The following is a 23,427-nucleotide window of genomic DNA, read 5'->3' as shown; positions in this document are numbered from 1 at the left end:
GCGGGTCCGCGGGGCTGCAAGGGCTGCGGAGAGTCTGGCCCGCGGGCCAGGAAGAGGGGCTCCTGGGGGACTGGAGCCACTGACAGGCTAGTTCACAAAATGAGACAGACAGGGCCTCTTCAATGTTGAAGAAGAGGACCCAGTGCCAAGAGAGAGAAAGCAGAGAGAAAAGCTCAGTAGGGCAAAGTCCCCGAGAGAGGAATCGTGTATTTGCACAGAACAACACAGGTCAGCTTGTAACATTTCATACATAGGATTAGATATATTTGATCAGATTGCGGAAATTCACTTAATTTTAACATGTTAGTTTTCTAATATATTTTATATATTTCAGGAAATATTTTGTCTGCATCTCAGACAATTCACATTCTTACCTTTGAACGCAGTGGGTTGCATTAAGTTTCTCATTTTTTAGAAATATTTTTCTTTATTTATTTGACAGAGAGAGAGAGAGCACAAGCAGGGGGAGCAGCAGAGGGAGAGGCAGACTCCCCACTGAGCTGGGAGCCTGATGCAGGGCTCGATCCCAGGACCCTGGGATCATGACCTGAGCCAAAGGTAGACACTTAACCAACTGAGCCACCCACACACCCAAGTTTCTCATTTTGACCCACCATTGCAATCCTTAGATAAATCATACTGATTATGAGCCATATTCTACACACTACTGAGGTCCATTTACCAATATTTCCGTATCTGTGTTTGTACATGAAGTTGCCCTATACTTGCTTTACCTCTGTTCTTGGGGAACTTTCTGTGCCAAGGCTATATTAGCATCATAAAATGAGACTGATAGGAATTCTTTCCTTATTTCCTAAAGTAGTTATATAACATAGTTTATCTCCTTTGGTATGACTCATAAAGCCATCTGGGTCCCCTGTCTTGGGCTAAGTTAAAGGTAGGGTGATGATCCATGGCTACCAATTCATTTTCTCGTGTGGCTAGTTGTTTTCTTGACATAATCTTTTTTTATATATATAATAGGCTTTAATTTTCCTTAAAATATAGCTTCCTTACTAAATTAAAACTAAGCATCTTTCATACCATTTTGATTCTTCATAGTTTGAATGATGGAATCTCTGTTACTTGATCATTTTAAAGAGTTGTTAATGTGGACCGAGTCATGCTGTTTACCATGATTCAAACCTTCTGAGAAGTTCAGGAGCAGCCTAGGACTTTGCAGTTGTTTTTGAAGGCTGGAATTGTCCTGCTTCAAATTTTTCTTTGAACTTTAAGTAGTCTCTTCTTTTATCAAAATATTTTATCCACTGTTGGGGACAACTGGATTCAAATGAGCTTCTTAACTTCTTGCACTGAGAAGCGTCCTCTGTGTTCTCATCTAAACACTTCCAGTATTCATCCCAGGCTCCCCAGCAAGCCTGTCTTTCTTTCATAGACGGGGCTGCCATTCCTAGTGGGCTCAAGCACCCTAAGGAAGCACCTCACGCAGCGAATCAGCCCGCCTGCTTTTCTTGACATAATCTCGATCATTAATGGTTTCCGAAAAATCTCGTCTATTTCATCTGTCTTGAAATAATCTGCATAAAGTTTTTCATATTATTCTCCTACACCCCATTGCTCTCGGTAGATCTGCTCCGCTTTCTTTGCTAATGTTGTATATTCATGCACTCCCTGTGGAGGTTTGCTTATTTCACTAGGCTATATAGAGATCTCGTCCTGACTGTAAAAGTGAAGAAAACAGAAGCTCAGGGTTTCAGTGGAAAAGATCCCACTCAAGCTGGAAGTCAAGCCAGGTCTCCTGATGCCCAGCCAGTGGACTTCTCCTGGACTGCTGTTTTGCCCTTGTCTGTAATCCTAATTCAATTAAATTCATGCTGGGGCGAAAGAAGTCTTCCCATGACTACATTTGAGCAGAGCATGCCCCAGTGTGCAAGTGGGGACAAGTACGGTACCCAAGGACTCATCACCACCATGACGCCCCATGAAGGTTGATCTGAAGCCTCGTTCCTGGTTTCTCAAGGACAAAACTACGAACCAGATAATATACCACCACAATTTGGTAATGGGTGAAATTCAGCAAGACAAACCACACGCATGAGATGTAAATGCCACCACAAACATGGTGTTCACAACATTCCCTTCTATTTAAAAGAAAGCTGTGCTCCTGACATTTCTAGATGTATCTTTTAAGCGACGAATTTTGCTAGGTTTGAGATGTACATTTCAGTCAGTAGACCCCATTTTTCCTTAAAACACTCACATGGAAAGAAAAATGTGATGGATTCACTGATAACATGGTGAAGTGTTTCTTTTGCAATGACAAGCAAAAGCAAGAAGTAAGAAAAAATGCTTCTGACTTCTTCCAGCAATTTGAAACCCTTTCCAGAGGGAAAAAAATTATCTATTAAAACACTTATAGGAATTCCCAATGTGAGTAAGTGACAGGGCTATTTATTAAGTCCAAATGGAAAATATCCATAAACTTCTTTCTCCCCCTTAGCTACTGCATTCCACTTGACAATATCTTTATAAACACAGATGGCATCTGACCTGTATATCTTACCATGCTACTTTAACTCTGAAAATAGAAATCTTCAGAACACAGAATGCCCAAAGATAGTCATCATTTGCTATTAGTTGGTTTACTCAACATGCCCCAAAGTGATTTTATTCCATTCTCATGCAAATGGCCTACAACTGGTTCTGTGCTCCTACAGTAGAGCTTGCTGGCTGTCTATCCAGCACCCATTTTGTTCTTATACAGATTCAGAACTCTCGTTTCATTCTAGGGACTCAGCTAAAACTGCATGACAATGTCCTATACACCTGAGTATGTGGGGTAGACTGCCAGGAGGCCTCTTTAAATGGTGTGCTTTCTTCCTCCCTTAATCTGGTTTGTTTTCTGCTTCAAATATTGTGAGAGCTGGTGCTCCAGCAGCCACTTTGGCATATGAGGGAGAGTCTAAAAATGGCAGAGCTGGGTTTTTGATGTCTGTGGAGCTGCTGTATCAGCTTCTATCAGAATAGCAGGCAAATATCCATTGCCCATGGAAAATTGTCGATTTTTGTTCCCACTTCTCCATCTGTGATGGCCCACCCAGGTGGTAACTATTCCATGAAGCTGGTTCCTGCACCCTGGGTTAGAAGGACCCACTGCATGGCCCCAGAGCAGGGAGTGCTTGTTGCCTGCAGATCCCACCTGGCCTTCCCCGCCTAACTGCATGCTTCTCAAGGAACAGACTGGGGGTCCTTCACCTGTTAGTCTCCCACCCCCATGTTTACCATACTGACCATCTATTTATGCACGTAGAATGGGCTCAACAGTATGGATGAAAAAGATGAACGTGTGTGTGTGTGTGTGTATGTGTGAGGGGCTCTGAATTACTCGAGGATGCCAAACTGGGCTGTAAGGTCATCAGCATACCATACCCAAATCATCACAGACCTGAAATACTCCAACACACCACAGCAAAGCCAAACATGAAAACATGCCCAAATCGGTCTAAAAATTTTAAACGTCTATCCCCCATTTGAGGGGGTAGGGGTGTGTGGAAATTTGTGATTAAGCTAAAGTATTCATGCCATAATCATGAACACCAAATTGCGGGGGAGGGTGGGGAGGGTGTATATTTCGTGGAAGGTTTTAGAGCGATCATGCTGCTCTTTTTCTCGGTTCAACATTCAACATCAACTAACCCAAGCCAACTATAACCTTAAGTCCCCCACTGTTTACTGTTCTAAAAATACACTTCTTGTTTGCTTTCTCCAATCCCGATTTTGCATGAGGGCTTTCATACATCCTCTGTTTAAATATCCTGGTAAAGATAAACTGTACAATGAAAGCTGGGTTGCTGGAACAGGAATAATCAAGATGATCTCAGCCTTACAAAGAACTCTACTCGGAATGCTTTTCAAAGAAGGCAGTTTGTTTAAAAGTCTCAGTTGTGTGACCATAAGCCCAAAGGTCTTAAGACAAATGTTTAACTCCAAAGGCATAAAATATCTGCATGACTTATAAATGCAATGACATTTTCAACACTAACATAAGATTTGACCTTTCCTATCCAATCTTCTGGGGTATGGCGTTTTCACATAGTGAGTTTCTTTTTTCTTCCTGTTTATTGTTCAAAGGCTTACCTGGAAATGCAGCCTTCAAGAATACAGCGGCTCAAAGGGTGGAAAAGAATCCCTATGAGCAGAACATCGCAGACTGAAGCTCAATCAAACTGTAACCTTTTCAAGCTTTAAAAGATCTTGAGTAGGTACATTTCTTCCCTACCTTGGTTAAACGGGATCCCTAACGATGCAAGAAAATACACAAGTTCATTCCAAGAATCAGGTTCAATCAAAGCACATCTCATTTATTCACCGCAGTATAAACACATTCCTGTGTCACAGATTTATGGATTGATTCAACAACAATCATCACAAAGGATTACATCTTCCATTTTGACAGTGAGACTGTCAGAACTGAGGGGGAGATCATAAACCCTAAACTGTAAAAAACCCTAAACTGTAAGAAATCCTAAACCCTAAACTTAAAGAAAGCGTAATTCATGGGATTCATGTGAATCAAAATCATTCAGCAAAACTCTCCATGACTGGCTGAATCCTGACAAGTTAAAAATATCTCCAGTATGTACCAATGATATCAGGAAAGACAGATTTTAGCGAAATCCTGCATTAGTAAAGAAATGTGATGGGAAAGTGGTTCCCTTTGGCCACAAGCTACTATCACTCAAAAATTTAAGTGGACAAGGTCAAATTTTAAAATAAAATTAACGCAGCCCTCCATTGAGATTTGAGAAAAATGTTACTCAGTGAAGATTAAGAAATATCTTGAAGCTCAGAAATGTCTGGCTAGAAACTATTTTCAGTGGTGGACAAAAGGACTTTACACATTTTGCTATCAGATGCAGAATGTCAAGTGTCTACAGCCCTTTGGAGCCACATCATGGCACTTTATATCTGAAAATACTAGCACAGTAATTCTGAGAATGGCAGAATTGTTAGAAAATTTTAAAGCATTTAAAAGTAGGTACTGATTTTGCTGGTAAAATTTGAAGTAACTAGATAGTTTACGTCACCGGCTTTAAAACTAAAATGCACCTCAGAATACCAGGAGGCATTAAGAAAACTGAGAGATTAAGAAAAAATAAAATACATCCATATTCTATTTCTTTCCATCCCTGCCTATATATTTAAAATCTGTGGAAGTCTGGCAAAACTTTTATAAATGACACAGAGTACCCAGTTCAATTTACTTGATTTTGTTAAAGCGTTCTCTAAAAAGCTCCTTAATTCTGATTTTCCTAAGAAACATCTTTTGTGTGAAAAAAGTGGCAATTTTTACATGTGATCCCATATAATATCCAGTATTACAAAAAAACCTGTGTTTAAATCTTCGATCTTTTATGTAGACACATGTAAGCCTATCTAGTGATGAAAGGGGACAGAAACAGAAAACAGTCCGAGGTACTATTTCCTAAACAAACCAGTCAGGAAAGTTACTAGCCTTGGCTGCCTCAGTTTCCTTAAAAGTACAGTAAAATGTTCAGGAATGGCCAGTCTCTGACAGCTCCAAAATGTCTCAGGTTGGACTCTGGGTTCACTCGTCACGAAGAAGCTGGCCCCTCCTTGGCTTGACAAAGGGATTAGCCACGTGGGAGGAACTCCCTGAAAGTCTACAGAAAACAATCTTCCAGTTTGCTGGTTATGAGTTAACCAACAGCTTCAAAGAGGAAAGGAAGAGAGGATGGATCTGGCCACCAGGAGCCTGACTCCCAGCTCCTCTAAGGCGAGCGGGCTCCTTTGATCTTTAAGGATGAATGGTAACAAAAGACAGGGTATTATTCCTCTTAGAAACGTCCCCTTCGGTGCTTAGATAAGCAGGTGAGGTGGCTGGTGAGAGCCAGTAGGTGTAGCCACAGTAGATTGTGAGGATTTCTGTTGTTCAGTAGCGAAATTAATAAATACCTGAACGAAACGATGAAAATCATTGTTAACCTGTGAGGACACCAGACCTTCTCTTCTCAGTTATTATAAGAAGGGACATCTCTTCAAAGCACTGCCTGACTTTTCCTAAAAAACCACAAAGCTTTCATCCATACCACCCCCCTCGGAAACTGCCATAAACAGATAAATCCTTTGAGGACACAGCTCAATGTGGGGATGATTACTAAACCACTGGGAAATTCGGGACGCTTTGAGCGTGGCTTTAGAATGAAGGTGGGATTTAATTCTACATTCTGGCACTCAGTACACTTGGCTTCCCAAAGTCAGTTATAGCTCAGCTATGGTGGAGTCCCCTTAGACATTTTGGGGGGTGAGCAAAACGAAGAAGGGAAGGTTAATGGGGCATGACTTGCCCAGCGAATGCCCAATGTAATTCTGGACAAATGGGAGCCCTACCAAATACATATCTTTAGTGGAGAGCTGACAAGAAACAAACCTCCTAACACTCACCATCCTATTTGGTAAAACTAGCGATTAATTTAAAGAAAGGACGACCTCAAGAAGTAATCTGACTAGTTTTAAAATCGGCTGGGGGAAGCCTCGAACCCCTACCAAAATGCAATCGGCCGAAGCGTGCAAGGTACCATACCTGTTCCAAAGTGGTTTGGTTAATGGAGTAATGTTTGATATTCAGGAAGGTCTTGTTGTTCTCTAAGACTCGGAACAGGTCGGCTAAGCATTGCCATCGTTTTGGCACATGATATTCCAATAAATTAAGGCGCTGTCCCTAAAAGCCAAAAACAAATTGTAAATTGGATCACATGATGAGCAATCGTTAAAACTGATCACGCTGCACTTAACTGATAATCTTCTTTCAAACCACACACCTCAACGGCAGCGGGAGGGCGGATCAGCTCCGAGAGTCTCCCGTGCACGCAGACAGATGACGGCATATCTGGTACGTGGTCGTCCTCAAGGCTCAGCGGCTGTTTTGCCCCGCATACGCCCCCTCACCCTGCCACAGCATGGGGAAGCCCTCCCTGGGGGCAAGAAGGTGCCTCACCCTACCCAGAAGGAGGAATTTATCATGGAGGAAGGAGATGCACAGAGGCGCCTGCACTTCACTGGGTCTTGAGCAGAGCTCCCTATTGTTCTCACCATGAACTAGTGAGCAACTCTTGGTAAGAGAGGAAATATTCTGCCCCTCGTTTTCATTTGTGCAAAGGGGTATAACAGGAAGTGTGTTACCAGGCGTCTGGAGGAGTACCTGAGCATGAATGCCTGGTCTGGTACAGCACGCTTCTTACCAGTGGAGTTTTACTCAGTGGCGCTTGTTGAAATAGACAGGTGATAGCTACTTTATAGATGAGACCCTTTTTATGATAAACTAGAATCGCGTAGTTAACCAAGACCCTGTAGACGGTGCTTCTAAAATGTTAATGGGCGTAGGAGTGCCTGGTCATCCCCTTAAATGCAGATTTGGATTCAGTAGGTTGGCACTTGAGATCCTGTAGGTCAAACCAGCTGCCCAGGGATGGAGACCCTGCTAGTCCAGGCGTCACACTTTGCCTCAAGTTAGCAGAGGATTAGGATCACAAGCACAGGGCACTCCTTGTAAAATAATGCTGCAAACAGCAAGTCTAGAAACCCCACAGCCAACACAATCTTCCTTCCTGAACAAAACAAGCCACACAAGAGGGCTGTGCCCACGGGTAATGGGGGGTAAGTAACCATGGTCCACTCTGGGACACCCGACAAAGCGGTCAGACAGGCTTGTCGTCCTGCACGGTGGCCAAGCGATATTCACTGGCCATGGGCGGGGAGCTTTGCAATCAGGCCCAGACAGTAGGCAGTGTGTCCTAACAGTGCAGAACTAAAACAGGGAAAAAGACAAACGCACTTATCCACTTTCTCAGCTGAAAACAAAGAAGGAATGCAGAATTTTAGCACTACCTTAAACTGGATCCCTGGAAAATGGAGCTTCAAGCAGTCAGAAATCACGCTGTGCAGATTTGTTTCCTGATGGAGCCAAATCTTCAATGAATAACCATCACCAAACCTGGAAGTCAAATGAAATTAAAATACGGTTACAACTATTTGGACCTAAGAGGGGTAAATTCTAAGTCCACTTCCATAGGGATACAGTAAAGGAAAGTAATTATTCCAAATCGATGGGAGAGTCTGGATTTTCAAAAATATAATACTCAGAAGTCGACTGTAACTCAGTTGTGCAGTTTTCTGTAATCCATTGACACAGACACGGATTTATCTTTAAACACAAAATCAGCAAATCCTGGCATCAATCCCTATTCAGTAAAAGAGGGAAGCTGAATGCGAACCGAAAGCAACATGCTGAGTTCGAGAAGCAGGAGCTGGGCTGGGAACCGACCCTGAGAAGCACGGTGGCCCCCAGGTCCGTGATGATTAAGTGTGGCAGGGGAGAGGTGACAGGGAGTGCAGAAGTAATGAGCCAGGCATTCGCTTCTTCATCACATAAAGCAACTCTCCCACCTGTACCCTGACCCAGCAGGTGCAGTGACCACAGGGGAAGCTGGTCTGGGAGGTGCGTCCCCCACACTGTGGAGCTGGGGACAGTAGCTCCCCCAGTGACCAGGCAACCATGCATGAGGTGACAGCCACACCGCAGAGCGATCTCAAAGAGTCACCTGCAAGAATTTATGGGGCTTCCAAAAACTGTGTTATTCTACCACCTATCCCAGGCACCTAGCGTGGTGTGAGCACTAATAGCATCTCAATAAAGATCCGTGAGAATAAAAACAAAGACATGAACACATCATGACGATAGCAGTTTGTGTCGATTTTGCTCATTACTATATCTATCCTAAGTACCTAGAACTAATAACTGTGAGTTGAATGAACGAATGAATGGAAAGAACAGATCGCACGCCCAGACCTTTATAAGCACCTTCATTTACTTAAACATTTCACACGCTGATGGTCCAATCATTTTGCAGGGGAATGTATCTGGTGCAAAAGGAAGCCCAAGATAATGTGACTTTGCTCATTGACTCGAAGCACCCCGAGATCCTAGTCCAGGTTCTGACTTCCTGCTCCTGCCCCGATTTCAAATTTCCCCCAGATGTGAGCATGGCCCCAACCTCTCCCGTCATTCGGGGCTGATGGTCTCGAATCCACTCATGGCTGAGAGGTTGTGAAGGACGTTGATAAAATGTGGATGAAAACAGGCAGAGAAGCATCCTGGTGCTTCTCCGGAGCTGCCTGGAAGGATTTCTGAAGGAGGTGTGCGTCTTGGCTGCTCCTCTGCTCAGGAGCAGGGGACCCACCCTGTGCTGCCCACTAACCCAGCCCATCCAACCCCGTCTTCACCACGGCCTCCCACGTTGGGGGTGTGTTTCCACGTCTCAGGTGGGGAAGACACTGAGGTCCGGAAGGCTGCAGGCACGTGGGTCCACCGAGCCGTGGGTCCTGTCTGCAGGTGAAGTTGCATCCTGGGGACACAGAGGAGCATGGAGCGTGTTTCTGGTCTGGTGGTCCTCACGTCTGACATGGGCCCACATGGCTGGCCGGGTTGGAATGCATTCCCTCCCTCCACGTACCAGATATGGGACCCCGGAGTCACGTCTGTCTGATAAGGATGCTAGGCGACTGAATGATTTCCTTGGAAACCACCAGGGACCATGTCTGGCACTGAGCAAGTAAGTAAACAGATACCCAGTCCAATTTAGTTTCTGCGCAGGATACCATCCAAATGGAAGAACACTTTGCTTTGGCGTGAAGAACCTCACATTTCTTCGGGAAACACAGATGAAAGCAGATGAACCAATGAGAATGAGGATCAGAACGACATAAAGCACAAAGGTGGGAGGGGACAGTATGCACGGATGACCTCACTCTTCTACGCACATGAGGGCCCATGTGCACCATTAACACAAACTGCAGCCCCGTGGGCATACTTTGCTAATGCATTTTGAAAAACTCATGCTAAATTCCAATCACTATCTAATAAATTCGCACTATGAACATATAACATATTACTATTTAAAATTCTTTCGAGATGAAGTTTCATTGGAACTAGGCCACGTCTAGTTTTACTCTAGACGATTTGAATTATGAAACTCTTTAAGGAAAGAAAAACACCCCACAAGAAAATGTTCCTGACACAGGCTGGCACGTGTCTCAGGATCTCTCTGGAGTAGTCAACAAGACTCCTGGACAGAAACTTGCAAAAGCAGGTCATCTTCAGTTACTAGGAGAATCTTTGTAGATTAGCGATTTCATTTACGACGCAAGAATTTAATTTACGTTAGCTTTACTTTCTCCTTTCTGCCCATAACCTACACATTTATGTTAGTGATCTAAGTTCCATGGGGGATTTATCTGATTCATGCACTTTGCACTCTGAAAGCTCTCAAAGCAGCCAAAGGTCCTTCGTTTGTATATGCGGTCATCAGTCTGACACGGCTCAATATCGTGTCTGCATCACACGCACAGCTGGCAATCACAGAAAGATAAATAAAGAGCGTTATGTGCGGTGAAGGTGCTTGCAACGTTTGTTGGACCGCTGTTTGTGATACAGTTTGGTCCACATACACTGAGTGTAATATATGTAACCAATGTCAAAGCAAGAACAAGCAGTGTGCTAGTGGGTAACACACATTCTTGCACATGTTTTAAGAGCCAGACGCCAGAGTACACTGAGCGAGAGAGGAGGGCGGGAGGCAGACAACTGTGTGAGCACCTGACTGAGCCAGAAGCTTCCTCGTCACCTCTTCAGGGTCTGCGAGGGGACCCTGCCCACAGAGGGGGAAGCCGAGAGCACTGGGCACGCAGGTTCCATCGTGAAGCCCTGAGTACTGATGCCCTGTTTCTTCCCCAAGGATCTCGATGCGGCTATGCCGGTCCTTATTTTACGAAAGTGAAATGGGATAGCGTGGAGATCGGGTGACATGCTCCCACACCAGGCAGCAGGCACTCAGGTGGGACCCTGCAGGAGCAAAGGGCACATGGACGACCTAACGCGCCAGGAATCGACAGAACCCCCATGGGCATCAAAGCAGACCAGTCTTCCTAAGTCTCCCATGGGCAGGGAAGACCCCAGTGATGAATCATCAAAACAGTGACCATTTTCCTAGTATTGCTCTGGATCTCTCGAACCACAGATCAAAACCCAGATGATCTATGACAAAGCACATGCCAGTGGGGACCAGCTTTTCACAATACATTGTGTGGATGTGTGTACGTGAGGCAACTCCCCGGTTTCTCTGTAAACAATTTGTTGGAGGGATTTCCTAGATGGAGTCTCACCAAAACACCGGTACTTGCCCTCATGTGATGTCACTTAATTACTCAAATATGCTTTTATAAGCAAGAACATTAAACTATAAACAGGTACAATAGTGGGAGGGGAGCAGGGGCATTAGGGAACCAGATATTTAAAACAGCCTCAGAAACAATGAGCGTTTAAGGTCACAGTCATTTTGGGTGTAGGTGTCAAACCAGCATGGAGTGGATGTAAATAGATGCTTTTGAAAACAGATGGCCAGACTTTTGGCAGGATGGTGTGAAAAGCTCCAAAACCCATTCCCCAGCAAAAACGATAATAATTATCAAAAGCAGCCATTTAAACTCTCTGGAAATGGTCTTTCAGGCATATAGGAAGTCAAAGAACACATATTCAAAAAGTCTAGGGGGCACCTGGGGGGCTCCGTTGGTTAAGCATCTGCCTTCGGCTCAGGTCATGATCCCAGGGTCCTGGAACTGAGTCCCACATAGGGCTCCCTGCTCAGCGGGGGAGTCTGCTTCTCCCTCTGCCTGCTACCCCCAGCCCAGGAAGACAGAAACTCCACTCCAGGCAGTGCTTACAGAACACACAGTACCTCTCCCCCTCTCCCTGACCCTCAGTTGGAGAGCTATCTTCCTGGCAAGAGCAGATTGTCACCATTCCCCATCCCCTACCCCCCCGCCCCCGCCCGGTACCTATTGCTGAAGCTGAACTCCAGAAAGTTCAACAGGATGAGGGGGCTTCCTTCTTCTACCCAGCCCTCACTCACGGCAGAGGTTCTCCACTGGGACAACCGGGGGAAAGGAGGATGGCCCCTTCCTCTGACTCACGAGGCAGGCACTCCATACCTGGAGAGGCATGCTAAAGAGGACCTGAGGCTCCTGTCCACCCTGCGCATGGCACACTCAGCTCCTGAACAAGGCGGCACACCTCTGTCCCCATTCCCAGTTCCAGAGCCATGGCTCAGAGACTCTGCCCTGGAGGAGCAACAGGCTGTAAGGTAGGTGATTCCCAATCTCTTCCCAAAGGACCGGCCCTATTTGCGCAGAGCATGGAGAATTCAAGCCGAGGGCCCCATCCAGTCAGCAGAGGGTGTGGTGAAAGGCCAGGGGGAGAAATGGATACGTGCATTGCAGACACAGGCAAACTGCAGGTGGGCTGGTTTGCAGGAAAGAGAGTGTTGGAAGGAGCCCTCCTGGGGTCAGAGCAAATCTCAAACACTGGCCTCGGGAAGCATCAGTTCAAAGAAGCCCACATTACGGGTGCCTGGGTGGCTCAGTCAGTTAGGCGTCTGCCTTCGGCTCAGGTCATGATCCCGGGGTCCTGGGATCGAGCCCCGCATCGGGCTCCCTGCTCAGTGGGGAGTCTGCTTCTCCCTCTCCCACTCCCCCCGCTTGTGGTTCCTGCTCTCGCTAACTCTCTTTCTGTCAAATAAATAAATAAATAAATCTTTAAAGAAGAAAAGAAAGAAATTATCTATTGCTGTATAACAATTTACCCCAAGGCTTTGTTCCTTAAAACAAGCATTTATTATCTCAGAGTTTTTGTGGATCAGGAGCCCAGGAGCATATTATTTGGGAACCTCTGACTTGAGGTCACTCACAAGGCTGCAATCGAGCAACCTGTTCAGTAGGGAGTCCGCTTCTCCCTCTCCCTCTGCTGCCCCCCTGCTTGTGCTCTCTCTCTCTCTCTCTCTGTCAAATAAATAAATAAATAAAACCTTAAAAAAATAAGCCCAAATTAGGGGTGCCTGGGTGGCTCAGTCAGTTCAGCATCGGACTCTTGGTTTTGGGTCAGGTCATAATCTCAGGGTCAAGAGATCAAGCCCCCAAATCAGGCTCCACACTCAGCACAGAGTTTGCTTGAGATTCTCTCCCTCTCTCCCTCTGCCCCCTCCCACTCTCTCTCTCTAAAATAAATAAAATCCTAAAAAAAAAAAAAAAAAAAAAGGCCCTAATTTGATTGGATTAGGCTGTGGAACAATTTATGTCCCAGGACTTCATTGAAATGAATAGAATAGTCAGTCAGTGATCAGTGATGCTAACAGCTGAGTGTGGTCAAGAGGTGAGGCAGAAAGCCAGGCCCAAAGCACCATCACCCCGGGTGACTGTGGGCACACCCCAGGCTGCCCCCTGAGGAGCATCATCAGACAATTCACCCTGTGGTGGGGGTAGAAACAGGCTTCGTTAAAACTATCCAGTCACTCAACACAGCAACAAGCAGAAAACCATAACAAGCCCCAGCAGTGGGAGGCCAGTGCCCAGAATTGCTGCAATACATCATCAAAATGCCCAGTTTCCAATAAAAAATGATGAGACATATACGGAAACAGGAAAGAATGACCCATATGCCAGAAAAAAAAAAAAAAAAGTAAAACAGAAACTGCTTGTGAAAGCAGCCAGATGTTAGATTAACAAAGACTACAAAGTAGTGATTATAAATATGTCAAAAGAAATAAAAGAAACCATGATTAAAGAAGCCAAAAGAAGGTATGATGATAGTGTCCCATCAGCTAGAGACTAGCAGCAAAGAGACAGAAATTATGAAAAAGACCCACAAGGAAATTCTGGCATTGAATAATAGAACTGAAATAAAAACTCACTCAAGAGGCTCAAAAGTTTGACTTTGCAAAGGGAAGAATCAGTAAGCTTGAAGATAGATTGATAGAGATTATGTGACCCAAAAACAGACAAGAAAAATGAACAGGACCTCAGAGAAGTTCAGGACACCATAAACAAGATTAACAGTTGACTTCTCATCAAAAATAATGGAGACCAGAAGCCATTTAAACATTACCATTTAATAACATTTAAGCATTTAAAGTGCTCAAAAAAAAAAAAAAAAAACCCACAAAAAACAAAAAATTGCCAAAGAAGAATCTTATGTCCAGAAATGTTATTTTGCAAAATGAAGCATTTCCTGATAAAAATGGAGAGAATTTAACTGGAAAACCCACCATCCAAGAAATACTAAACTAAGCACTTATTTCAGTCTGAAAGTAGGTGACCTCCACACAGTAATTCAAATCCACATGAAAAAAAACAGTACAAGTAAAGGTAACAATGCAATTATAACAGACAGTAAAAATGCACATCCTTTCTCCTTTCTTCTCTTAGGTGATTGTAGAAGCAATTATGTTAACAATACACAGCTGTATTATTGGGCCTATTACAAACAGAAATGTAATAATCTTGCCAGTAACAGCCCAAAGGAGCCGAGAGAAAGCAAAGCTGTGTCCGACGAAGAGAAGGGCTCCTGATGGTAATTTCGATCCACAGGAAAAAAGGACAAGAACCAGAAATGTTACATAAGAGAGTTAATATAACAAAGGCTATAAATACATACTTGCTCTCCTTTTTTGTAACAGTTCCTTTAAAAGACAAAGAAGTTATATGCAGTAATAATTACAGAAACCTATTCTTGGGTTGGTAACACTGATAAATGTTAGGTGTCTAACATAATAACACCAAGAGGCAGGAAAGTGATCCAGAACATTTCCGTATCTCATCGGAACTAGGTTAGCTTAAATCTAAAGCTAATTCCGATGAGTTAGGATGTATATGGTAGGCCCCAAGAGCAACCACTAAGGATATAACAAAAAATATAGGTATAGTGGGAAAATCGCTAAGAAATTAAGATGCTGTTAGAAAATATTAGAAAATATTCACTCAGGGGCACCTGGGGGGCTCAGTCAGTTAAGCGTCCGCCTTCGGCTCAGGTCATGATCCCAGGGTCCTGGGATCGAGCCCCACATCGGGCTCTCTGCTCAGCGGGGAGTCTGCTTCTCCCTCTGCCCCTCACCCTACTTGTACTCTCTCTCACTCTCTCTCTCTCTCAAATAAATAAAATGTTAAAAAAAAAAAAAGAAAATATTCACTTAATGCAAAAAAAAAAAGCAGTAAAGGAGAAACAATGAAAGAAAAGCAACATAAGACTCGTAGAAAACAAAGGTGAAAGGGCAAGTGTAACTAATAATAATGCAACTCTATCAATAATCAATAATCAATCAATAATGTTAAATATGAATGGATTAAATGATCCAAATAAAAAGCTCCGATCATTAGACCAGAAAAGATCCAAAAATAGCCACCTATAGGAGACACACTTGGAATTCAAAGATACAGATAGACTGAAAGTAAAAGGATAGAAAAAGATGTATCACACGAAGAGCAACAACAACAAAGCTGAATGGCTATACTAACACGATGGAAAGTAGATTTTAAAACAAAAAATGTGGGCGCCTGGGTGGCTCAGATGGTTAAGCGTCTGCCTTCAGCTCAGGTCATGATCCCAGCGTCCTGGGATCGAGTCCCGCATCGGGTTCCCTGCTCCTTGGGAGCCTGCTTCTCCCTCTGCCTCTCTCTCTCTCTGTCTCTCATGAATAAATAAATAAAATCTTAAAAAACAAAACAAAACAAAAAACAAAACAAAAATGTTACTGAAGGAGAAAAAGGAGATTTTACAGTGATAAAAAGTTAATCCATCAAGAAAATATAACAATTATACTCATATCTGTACCTATGAACAGAGCACCAAAAATACATGAAGAAAAAGCAGACAGAACTGAAGGCAGACATGGACAATTTAATAACAATATTGGCTAGAACAACCTGGAAAAAGATTAACAAGGAAATAGCACACTTTAACAACCCATCATAAACCAACAGTACTTAAAAAGCATCTATAGAGTTCTCTACCAAACAACAGAAGAATATACATTATTTTCAAGTGCACATGGAACATTCTTCAGGATAGACCATATGGTAGGGCATAAAACAAACTTCAGTAAATTTAAAAGGACAGAAATAATATCAAGTACATTCTTTGATAATTAGGGAATGAAATTATAAGTAAATTTCAGAAAAACTTTGGAAAACTAACAAATGAATTAAACAAAATCCCCTAAGTAATCAATAAGTCAAAGAATAAGTCAATGGAATATTAAAAACTTCTTTGAGATAAATGGAAATGAAAACTCAAAATACCAAATGTCTGAGATATAGGTAAAGCAGCAGAGGGAAGAGGGAAACTTAAGGTTTCAAATAACTATATTTAAAAATAAGAAATAACTATATTTAAAAATAAGAAAGATCACAAAACAATTGCCTAATCTATCATCAAAGACACTGGTAAAAGAAGGGCAAATTAAAATAAGAAGGGAGGAAATAATTAATATTAGAGTGGAATTTAATGAGAGGGAGAACAGAAAAGCAATGGATAAAATCAGTACAACCAAAAAGCTAGTTCTTTAAAATAATCAGCAAGACTGACAATCCTTTAGTTAGATTGACCAAGCAAAAAAGACTCATATTACTAGAATCAGAAATAAAAGATGAGGCATTACTATCAACCTTCCCAAATTAAAAAGGATTATAGAGTAGGGCACCTGGGTGGCTCAGTTGGTTAAGCGACTGCCTTCGGCTCAGGTCATGATCCTGGAGTCCCTGGATCGAGTCCCGCATCGGGCTCCCTGCTCAGCGAGGAGCCTGCTTCTCCCTCTGACCCTCCCCCCTCTCATGCTCTCTCTATCTCATTCTCTCTCTCAAATAAATAAATAAAATCTTTAAAAAAAAAAAAAAAAAGGATTATAGAGTAATACTATGAACAATTATAATCCAATATATTATATAAATATATATGAAATGGTGAAATGGACACATTCCTAGAAAGACAAAACCTATTAAAACTGACTCAAGAATACAAAACTATATAAATAGACCTATACTAAGTAAAGTGATCTAATTAGTCATTTAAAAACTACTAGTAAAGAAAACGCCAGACCCAGATGGCTTCACTAGTGAACTCTAACAAACATTTCAAGAAAAACTAATACCAATTCTTTAAAATTTCTTTCAAAAAATAGAAAAGCAAGCATACTTCTGAACAACAAAAACTAGAGGCCAATATCTATTATGAACATGGACACAAAAATGCTCAACAAAACACTAACAAATTGAATATGGCCACATAAAAAAAAAAGAGAGAGAGAGAGAGAAATATATCATGACCAAGCGGGATTTGTCTCAGGATGAAAGGATGGTTTAATATTTGAAAATCAACGAATGTGACACACACATGATCATCTCAATTGATGCAGAGAAAGTATTTAATAAAATCCAACATTTTTTAATGATAAAAACACTCAAGGAATAAGAATAGAAGAACAGTTTCTCAACTGATAAAGGGCACTGAGGAAAACCCATAAATAACAATACTTAATGATGAAAAACTGGGGCTTTCTTCCTAAAAACAGGAACAAGATGAGTGGGTATACTCTCACAACATGTATACACCATTGTACTGGAGGTTCTACCTAGAGAAGTAAAAACATATTCATATATGGTATGATTCTGTATGTAGGAATGTCTATGGAATTCACTAAATACTTTTAGAAATAGTAAGTTCAGCAAGATTACAAGACACAAGATCAATGCACACACACAAAAAACTAATTGTATTTCTACAACTTCCTACAATACAAAAAATGAAATTAAGGAAACAACTCCATTTACAGTAGCATCAAAAGAAATACTTCAGATTAAATGTAACCAAGTAAGTGTAAAACCTATGATTTGTGACTAAAAAACATTGTTAAAAGAAATTAAAGGAGATTTAAATAAATGGAAAACATACCATGTTCATGGATAGGAAGACTTAACATTGTTAAGATGGCAATACTCCTCAAATTTATCTAAGATTCAACACAATCTGCTGACTTCTTTGTAGAAATTACAACCTGATTCCAATATTCATATGGAATTGCAATGGACCTAGACCAGCCAAACAGTTTTGAAAAAGAAGAACAAAGTTGGAGGACTAATACTTCCTGATTTCAAAGCTTACTACAAAGCAATAGTAATCAAAACAGTATATGGTACTAGCATCAGGATTAACATAGAGATCAAAGAAATAGAATTGAGAGTCCAGAAATAAACCTGTAGGTCTGTGATCAACTGATTTTTGACAATGTAGCCAAGACCATTCAATGGAAAGAGTAACCTTTCAACAAATGGTGCTGGCAGAACTGGATAGTAACTGGGTAAGAAGATGAACCTCTACCTCAAACACAGTTATAAAAAAAGTTAACTCAAAAAACACATATCAGACATGTATCATATGACCTCACTGATATGAGGAATTCTTAATCTCAGGAAACAAACTGAGGGTTGCTGGAGTGGGGGTTGGGGTGGGAAGGATGGGGTGACTGGGTGATAGACACTGGGGAGGGTATGTGCTATGGTGAGCACTGTGAATTGTGCAAGACTGTTGAATCACAGATCTGTACCTCTGAAATAAATAATGCAATATATGTTAAGAAAAAAAAAAAAGAAGAAGAAGAAGGTAGCAGGAGGGGAAGAATGAAGGGGGGGAATCAGAGGGGGAGACGAACCATGAGAGACGATGGACTCTGAAAAACAAACTGAGGGTTCTGGGGGGAAGGGGGGTGGGAAAATGGGTTAGCCTGGTGATGGGTATTAAAGAGGGCACGTTCTGCATGGAGCACTGGGTGTTATGCACAAACAATGAATCATGGAACACTTCATCTAAAACTAATGATGTAATGTATGGTGATTAACATAACAATAAATAAATAAATAAATAAATAAATAAATAAATAAATAAATAAATAAACCATGTATCAGGGGCACCTGGGTGGCTCAGTCAGTTAAGCATCTGCCTTCAGCTCAGGTCATGATCTCAGGGTCTTGGGATCAAGTCCCACATCATGCTCCCTGCTCAGAGAAGTGTCTGCTTCTCCTTCTCCCTCTCCCTTTGCTCCTACCCCACTTCCCCGCTCATGTTCTCTCTCTCATGCTGTGTCTCAAATAAATAAAATCTTAAAAATAAATAAATAAATAAATAAATAAATAAATAAATAGAAATTTCTTCACAGAAGAGACACAAATGTCCAATAAACACATGGAAATATGTTCAATATCATCAGGGCAATGCAGATCAAAATCACAGTGAGATACTACATACCTTACCCTCATTGGGTGGGGAAATAAAATGTAGGGGTGAGGATGTGGTGAAATTGGAACCCTCATTCACTGCCAAGAGAAATGTAAAGTGGTGTGGCCAATTTGCTGTTTTTAAGATTTATTTATTTATTTGAGAGAGAGAGCACGAGTGGGAGGGGCAGAGAGGGAGAGAGAATCTCAAGCAGACTCTGCACTGAGCACAGAGCCCAACACACGGGGTTCAAACTCATGACCCTGAGATCTTGACCTGAGCCGAAACTGAGTCGGACTCATCCAATGGCTCTACCCAGGCGCCCCTGGTGCAGCCAATTTGTAAAAACAGTTTGATAGTTCCCTACATGGTTAAGCATAGAGTCAATCAATATATGTCCTAGCAATTTCACTCCAAGGTATATACCCCCCAAAATAAAAAGATATGTCCACACAAAAGCTCATACATGACTGTTTACAGCAACATAATGCATAATAGCCAAAAGGTGGAACCAATCCCAAGCTCATCAACAGTGGATGAAGTAGACATCTTATTTGGCTACACAAAGGAATGAAGTTCTGATAACAGGGAGGAACCTTAAAATCGCATACTAAGTGAAAGCCTGTTATACAATTCCATTTATATGTCAATACTGGGCAAACTTAGAGAGACAAAAAATAGACTGGCAGGGGCTTCAGGCTGAGTGGATAGAAGGGGGATAGGTTAAAGGCACAGGGCTCCTTCCTAAGATGATGAAAGTGTTCTAAAGGTACCCTTGGAGATGGTGGCATGCATTGTGTGACCACACGGAAGAATACTGAATCACACACCGTAAATGGGTGAGTTGTAGGACAGGGGAGGTATATCCTAACGAAGCTGTTAAAAGTGAAGAGGATGGCCACGGTATAAAACATCAGTTACAAAATGCCTGGAGATTGTGGTAGATCATAAATATTCTTTGCCCCTTCCTACACGCACACCCTTCGCCACGTAGCCTTGCCATGTTCCTTCGCTAGTGGGCAGTGGGTAAGACTCCCGTCCTACCTTTCCCTTTAACAAGTGACTTGGTTTGGCTAAAGGGACATTGGCCAGTGTGATGTGACCTGAGGTTCGGATCACACTTGTGCAGTTCGGCCTTTCCATTCTTGTAGGCCTGCCCCTCAGACGCTGATCCCAGAAGGAGGATGAGAGACAGGTGGAGCAGAGCCACCCCACCTGGGCCACCTGGAAGCCCATCCCCAGACACCTGCAGACGCAGGAGGATGAAGGATAATTGTATAAGCTACTGTGTTTTATGAAAGCTATGCTGCTTTTCGTAAAAACATCTAACTGATGTATAGGGTTCTTTGATGCTTTTGATAAAATAGAGCCAGACATCAAATTTGTAAAATACCCCTGAATTATGAAAGAAAGGAACATTGAGGATTCATGAATTTTCTTTGAATACACATGCATGCACACATACACCCCACACATACATGCAGATACACACAGACACCACACAGACACACCACACAAAAACAAGCACACATACATGCACACACACTCATGTACACAGAGACACACCACACAAATACACAGGCAGACACACGCAGGTATACTACACAAATATAAACACACACACCACACAAACACCAAGCACATATAGACACACATACATACACACCACACAAATACAAACACACACACATGCACACACACTCATGTACACACACATACGCACCACACAAATACACAGACAGACACACACAGGCATACTACACAAATATAAACACACGCACATAAACACACATACAGGTGTACGCGCGCACACACACACACACACAAATTTTAGGCTAACTGAATCCACAGTTAATAAAACTCCCAAATCCTGACCCAGCTCTGGCAACCACCAGTTTATTTTCTGTATCCATAAGCTTCTTCTTTCCTTCCTTAATTCCTTCTTTCCTTCCTGTAAGATTCCACATATTAATGAGATCATACAGTTTTTATCTTTCTCTGACTTATTTCTTTTTCTTTAATATTTTATTTATTTACTTGAGAGAGAGCAAAAGCAAGAGAGATCACAGAGGCGGAGGGAGAAGCAGACTCCCTGCTGAGCAGGGAGCCCGACGTGGGGCTCGATCCCAGGACCCTGGGATCATGACCTGAGCCGAAGGCAGACACTTCACCGACTGAGCCACCCAGGATTCACTTAGATAATGCTCTTGTGGTCCATCCCTGTTGTCACAAATGACAAGATTCCATTCTTTTTTATGGCTGAGTAATATTCTGGTGTGTGTGTGTGTGTGTGTGTGCAAACCACATCTTCTTCATCCTCCATTCATCCACCGGTGGACACTTGGGTTGTTTCCATGTCTTGGCTGTTGTAAACAGTGCTGCAGTGAACATGCGTGCAGGTATGTTCGAGTTAGTGATTTCATCTCCTTTGGGTAAATACCCAGGAGTGAGATTGCTGGGTCATAACTTTTTGAGGGCCCTCCATACTGTTTTCTACAGTGGTCGCACCAGTTTGCATTCCCACCAACCGTGCACAAGGGGTCTCCTTTCTCTGCATCCTCACCAACACCTGCTGTTTCCTGTGTTGTTGATTTTATCCATTCTGACAGGCGTGAGGTGGTGTCACATTGAGGTTTGGATTAGCATTTCCCTGATGATGAGTGATGCGGAGCACCTTTTCATGCATCTGTCAGCCATCTGCATGTCTTCTTTGGAGAAATATAGTTCTGACCTAACAGAAATCCATTCCCCAGTGAGGCTGTGTTTTCTCAAGCTTAGGTTGTTATTTGCAACGTAATTCATGGTCCGGCTGTGTACAGCAGAGTCTCGGAATGGCACGTTTTTGCTTTCTGGGTTGCACACAAATTGTCGGCAGACCAGTGGGCATTGATGCTGAATCTAGCCATCCAGCAGAGAAGGTGACGGAAAATATTGCCAGGGCCGTGGCAGCAATTAGGCCTGAATCACACACCTGGTAGTTCCTGCTAATGGAGAGACACTGAGTACAGACAGAGCCCAGTCTCTAAAAGCAGCAAGCCAAGCGCAGGTGATGCAGACTGTTTTGAGAAAAAGCAGGCTTCACCCTGTCTGGAGATGAGTGGGATCTGAATGAAAGTCTTTACCAAAAGGGCCGATTATTGTTATTAGTACTACTCGTTCATTAAGCTAGACAGAACCCAAGGGCTGCCGTAGTCAGATTCCTTTTTCAAGTCCAGCTGTAGCCCCCTGAAGGGAGGTGTCCTTTAGCACCAGCCCGCCATGTGCAGAAACTTTACCTTCATTCACTCGTTCCTTTATTCTTCAACAAATACCTTGAGCACTGTCCCAAATATCAGGCACTCAGAAATAAACAAGAAGAGAGGTCCCACTCCTAAGAGAGCTTCCATTCCACTGGGAAGAGGCTGAAAACAATCCGGTAAACAAATTAACGTTGTGTGTAATACGTGCAGAGGTGTATTAGTCTGTTCAGATTCATGTATGAGTGACAGAAAACCCCAAGGAGCAAGGACATTAGTAGGTTGAAAGTCTGACATCAGACAGCTCAGAGCGGGTAAAGCACTCTTCTGGCTCCTTCTCTTCCTACTGCTCTGCTCACCGGCCTCCATTGCGGAGGCTGCCTCGTGGTTCAAGACAGCTGCTTCGTCTCTAACCATCACATCTGCATTCAGGGCAGAAGGGAGGAAGGGGCATGGAAAGCAATGACCCTCCCTACAAATCCACACCCTTGAAGCTGCAGACCCCTCTCTTGTTGTATCTCTTTGGCCACCTGCAGCAGGTCCTCACGTCTGGGAAATGCGTTCTTACTTCCAAGTGGCCCAGCAGCCAGGTAACATCTGGGGCGTCTTACGCTTCTATGAATGGGCATGGTCCCTCTCTTGGTGCCCTCGGTTGGGGTCAGACAGACACCCACACACATAAAGGTCAGTGCAGCACAGTGTGGAAATCGTCCTAAGCCTGGGGAACAAGATGCTTGGGGGCGCAGCTCAATGGAAGTCATCTAACACTAATGGGTTTTTCTGGAGCGTCAGGGTCTTGAAATCCAGTGGGGAATAGACCATGCCTCTGTTGTCTCTCCTAAGACAGGCGCTCAGCCAATGGGCACCCATGAGCAGAATCACGATGTGAACCTGAATCCGTGAAACAATGTCTCAAACACTTCCATTTCCCACCTTCTCCGCCTGAGTGTTCTTATCAGAACGTATTAGAAAGTGACCGCTCCGGGTGACATCGCTCATGATCCGAATTTCCAAGACCTGAGGCATCCAGCCGAACTGTCCAGCATGAGAACGTCAGGT

General features: G+C 43.0%; 2 protein-coding genes across 2 annotated transcripts in view; both read right to left on the bottom strand.

The window, feature by feature from the left end:
• Window positions 1-1,142: 1,142 nt before the first annotated feature.
• LOC110592673 (cytochrome c oxidase assembly factor 6 homolog) lies at window positions 1,143-1,409 on the bottom strand. The gene has a single exon (XM_044920155.1). It carries the CDS (start codon window positions 1,407-1,409, stop codon window positions 1,170-1,172), a length of 240 nt encoding a protein of 79 aa, XP_044776090.1. The 3' UTR covers window positions 1,143-1,169.
• A 4,432-nt stretch (window positions 1,410-5,841) lies between these two features.
• The window catches only part of ABCA13 (ATP binding cassette subfamily A member 13), a 386,205-nt gene continuing 368,619 nt past the window's right edge, over window positions 5,842-23,427 (bottom strand). The window contains exons 60-62 of the mRNA XM_044920208.1: window positions 7,870-7,975; window positions 6,566-6,703; window positions 5,842-5,937 (exon numbers count right to left, since the gene is read on the bottom strand). Coding sequence (XP_044776143.1) covers window positions 5,842-5,937; window positions 6,566-6,703; window positions 7,870-7,975 — 340 coding nt within the window. The remainder of the gene's footprint in view (window positions 5,938-6,565; window positions 6,704-7,869; window positions 7,976-23,427) is intronic.

This window comes from Neomonachus schauinslandi, chromosome 12 (genome assembly GCF_002201575.2).
Source record: "Neomonachus schauinslandi chromosome 12, ASM220157v2, whole genome shotgun sequence".
Taxonomy (NCBI): Eukaryota; Metazoa; Chordata; class Mammalia; order Carnivora; family Phocidae; genus Neomonachus; species Neomonachus schauinslandi.
Note: the sequence above shows the minus strand (reverse complement) of the source record. Positions and strands in the feature narration are given on the sequence as shown.

Bases quoted from the DNA above. Each gene is read 5' to 3' on its own strand.
- LOC110592673 (XM_044920155.1), bottom strand. From the start codon at position 1,409: ATGGCAGCCCCGTCTATGAAAGAAAGACAGGCTTGCTGGGGAGCCTGG.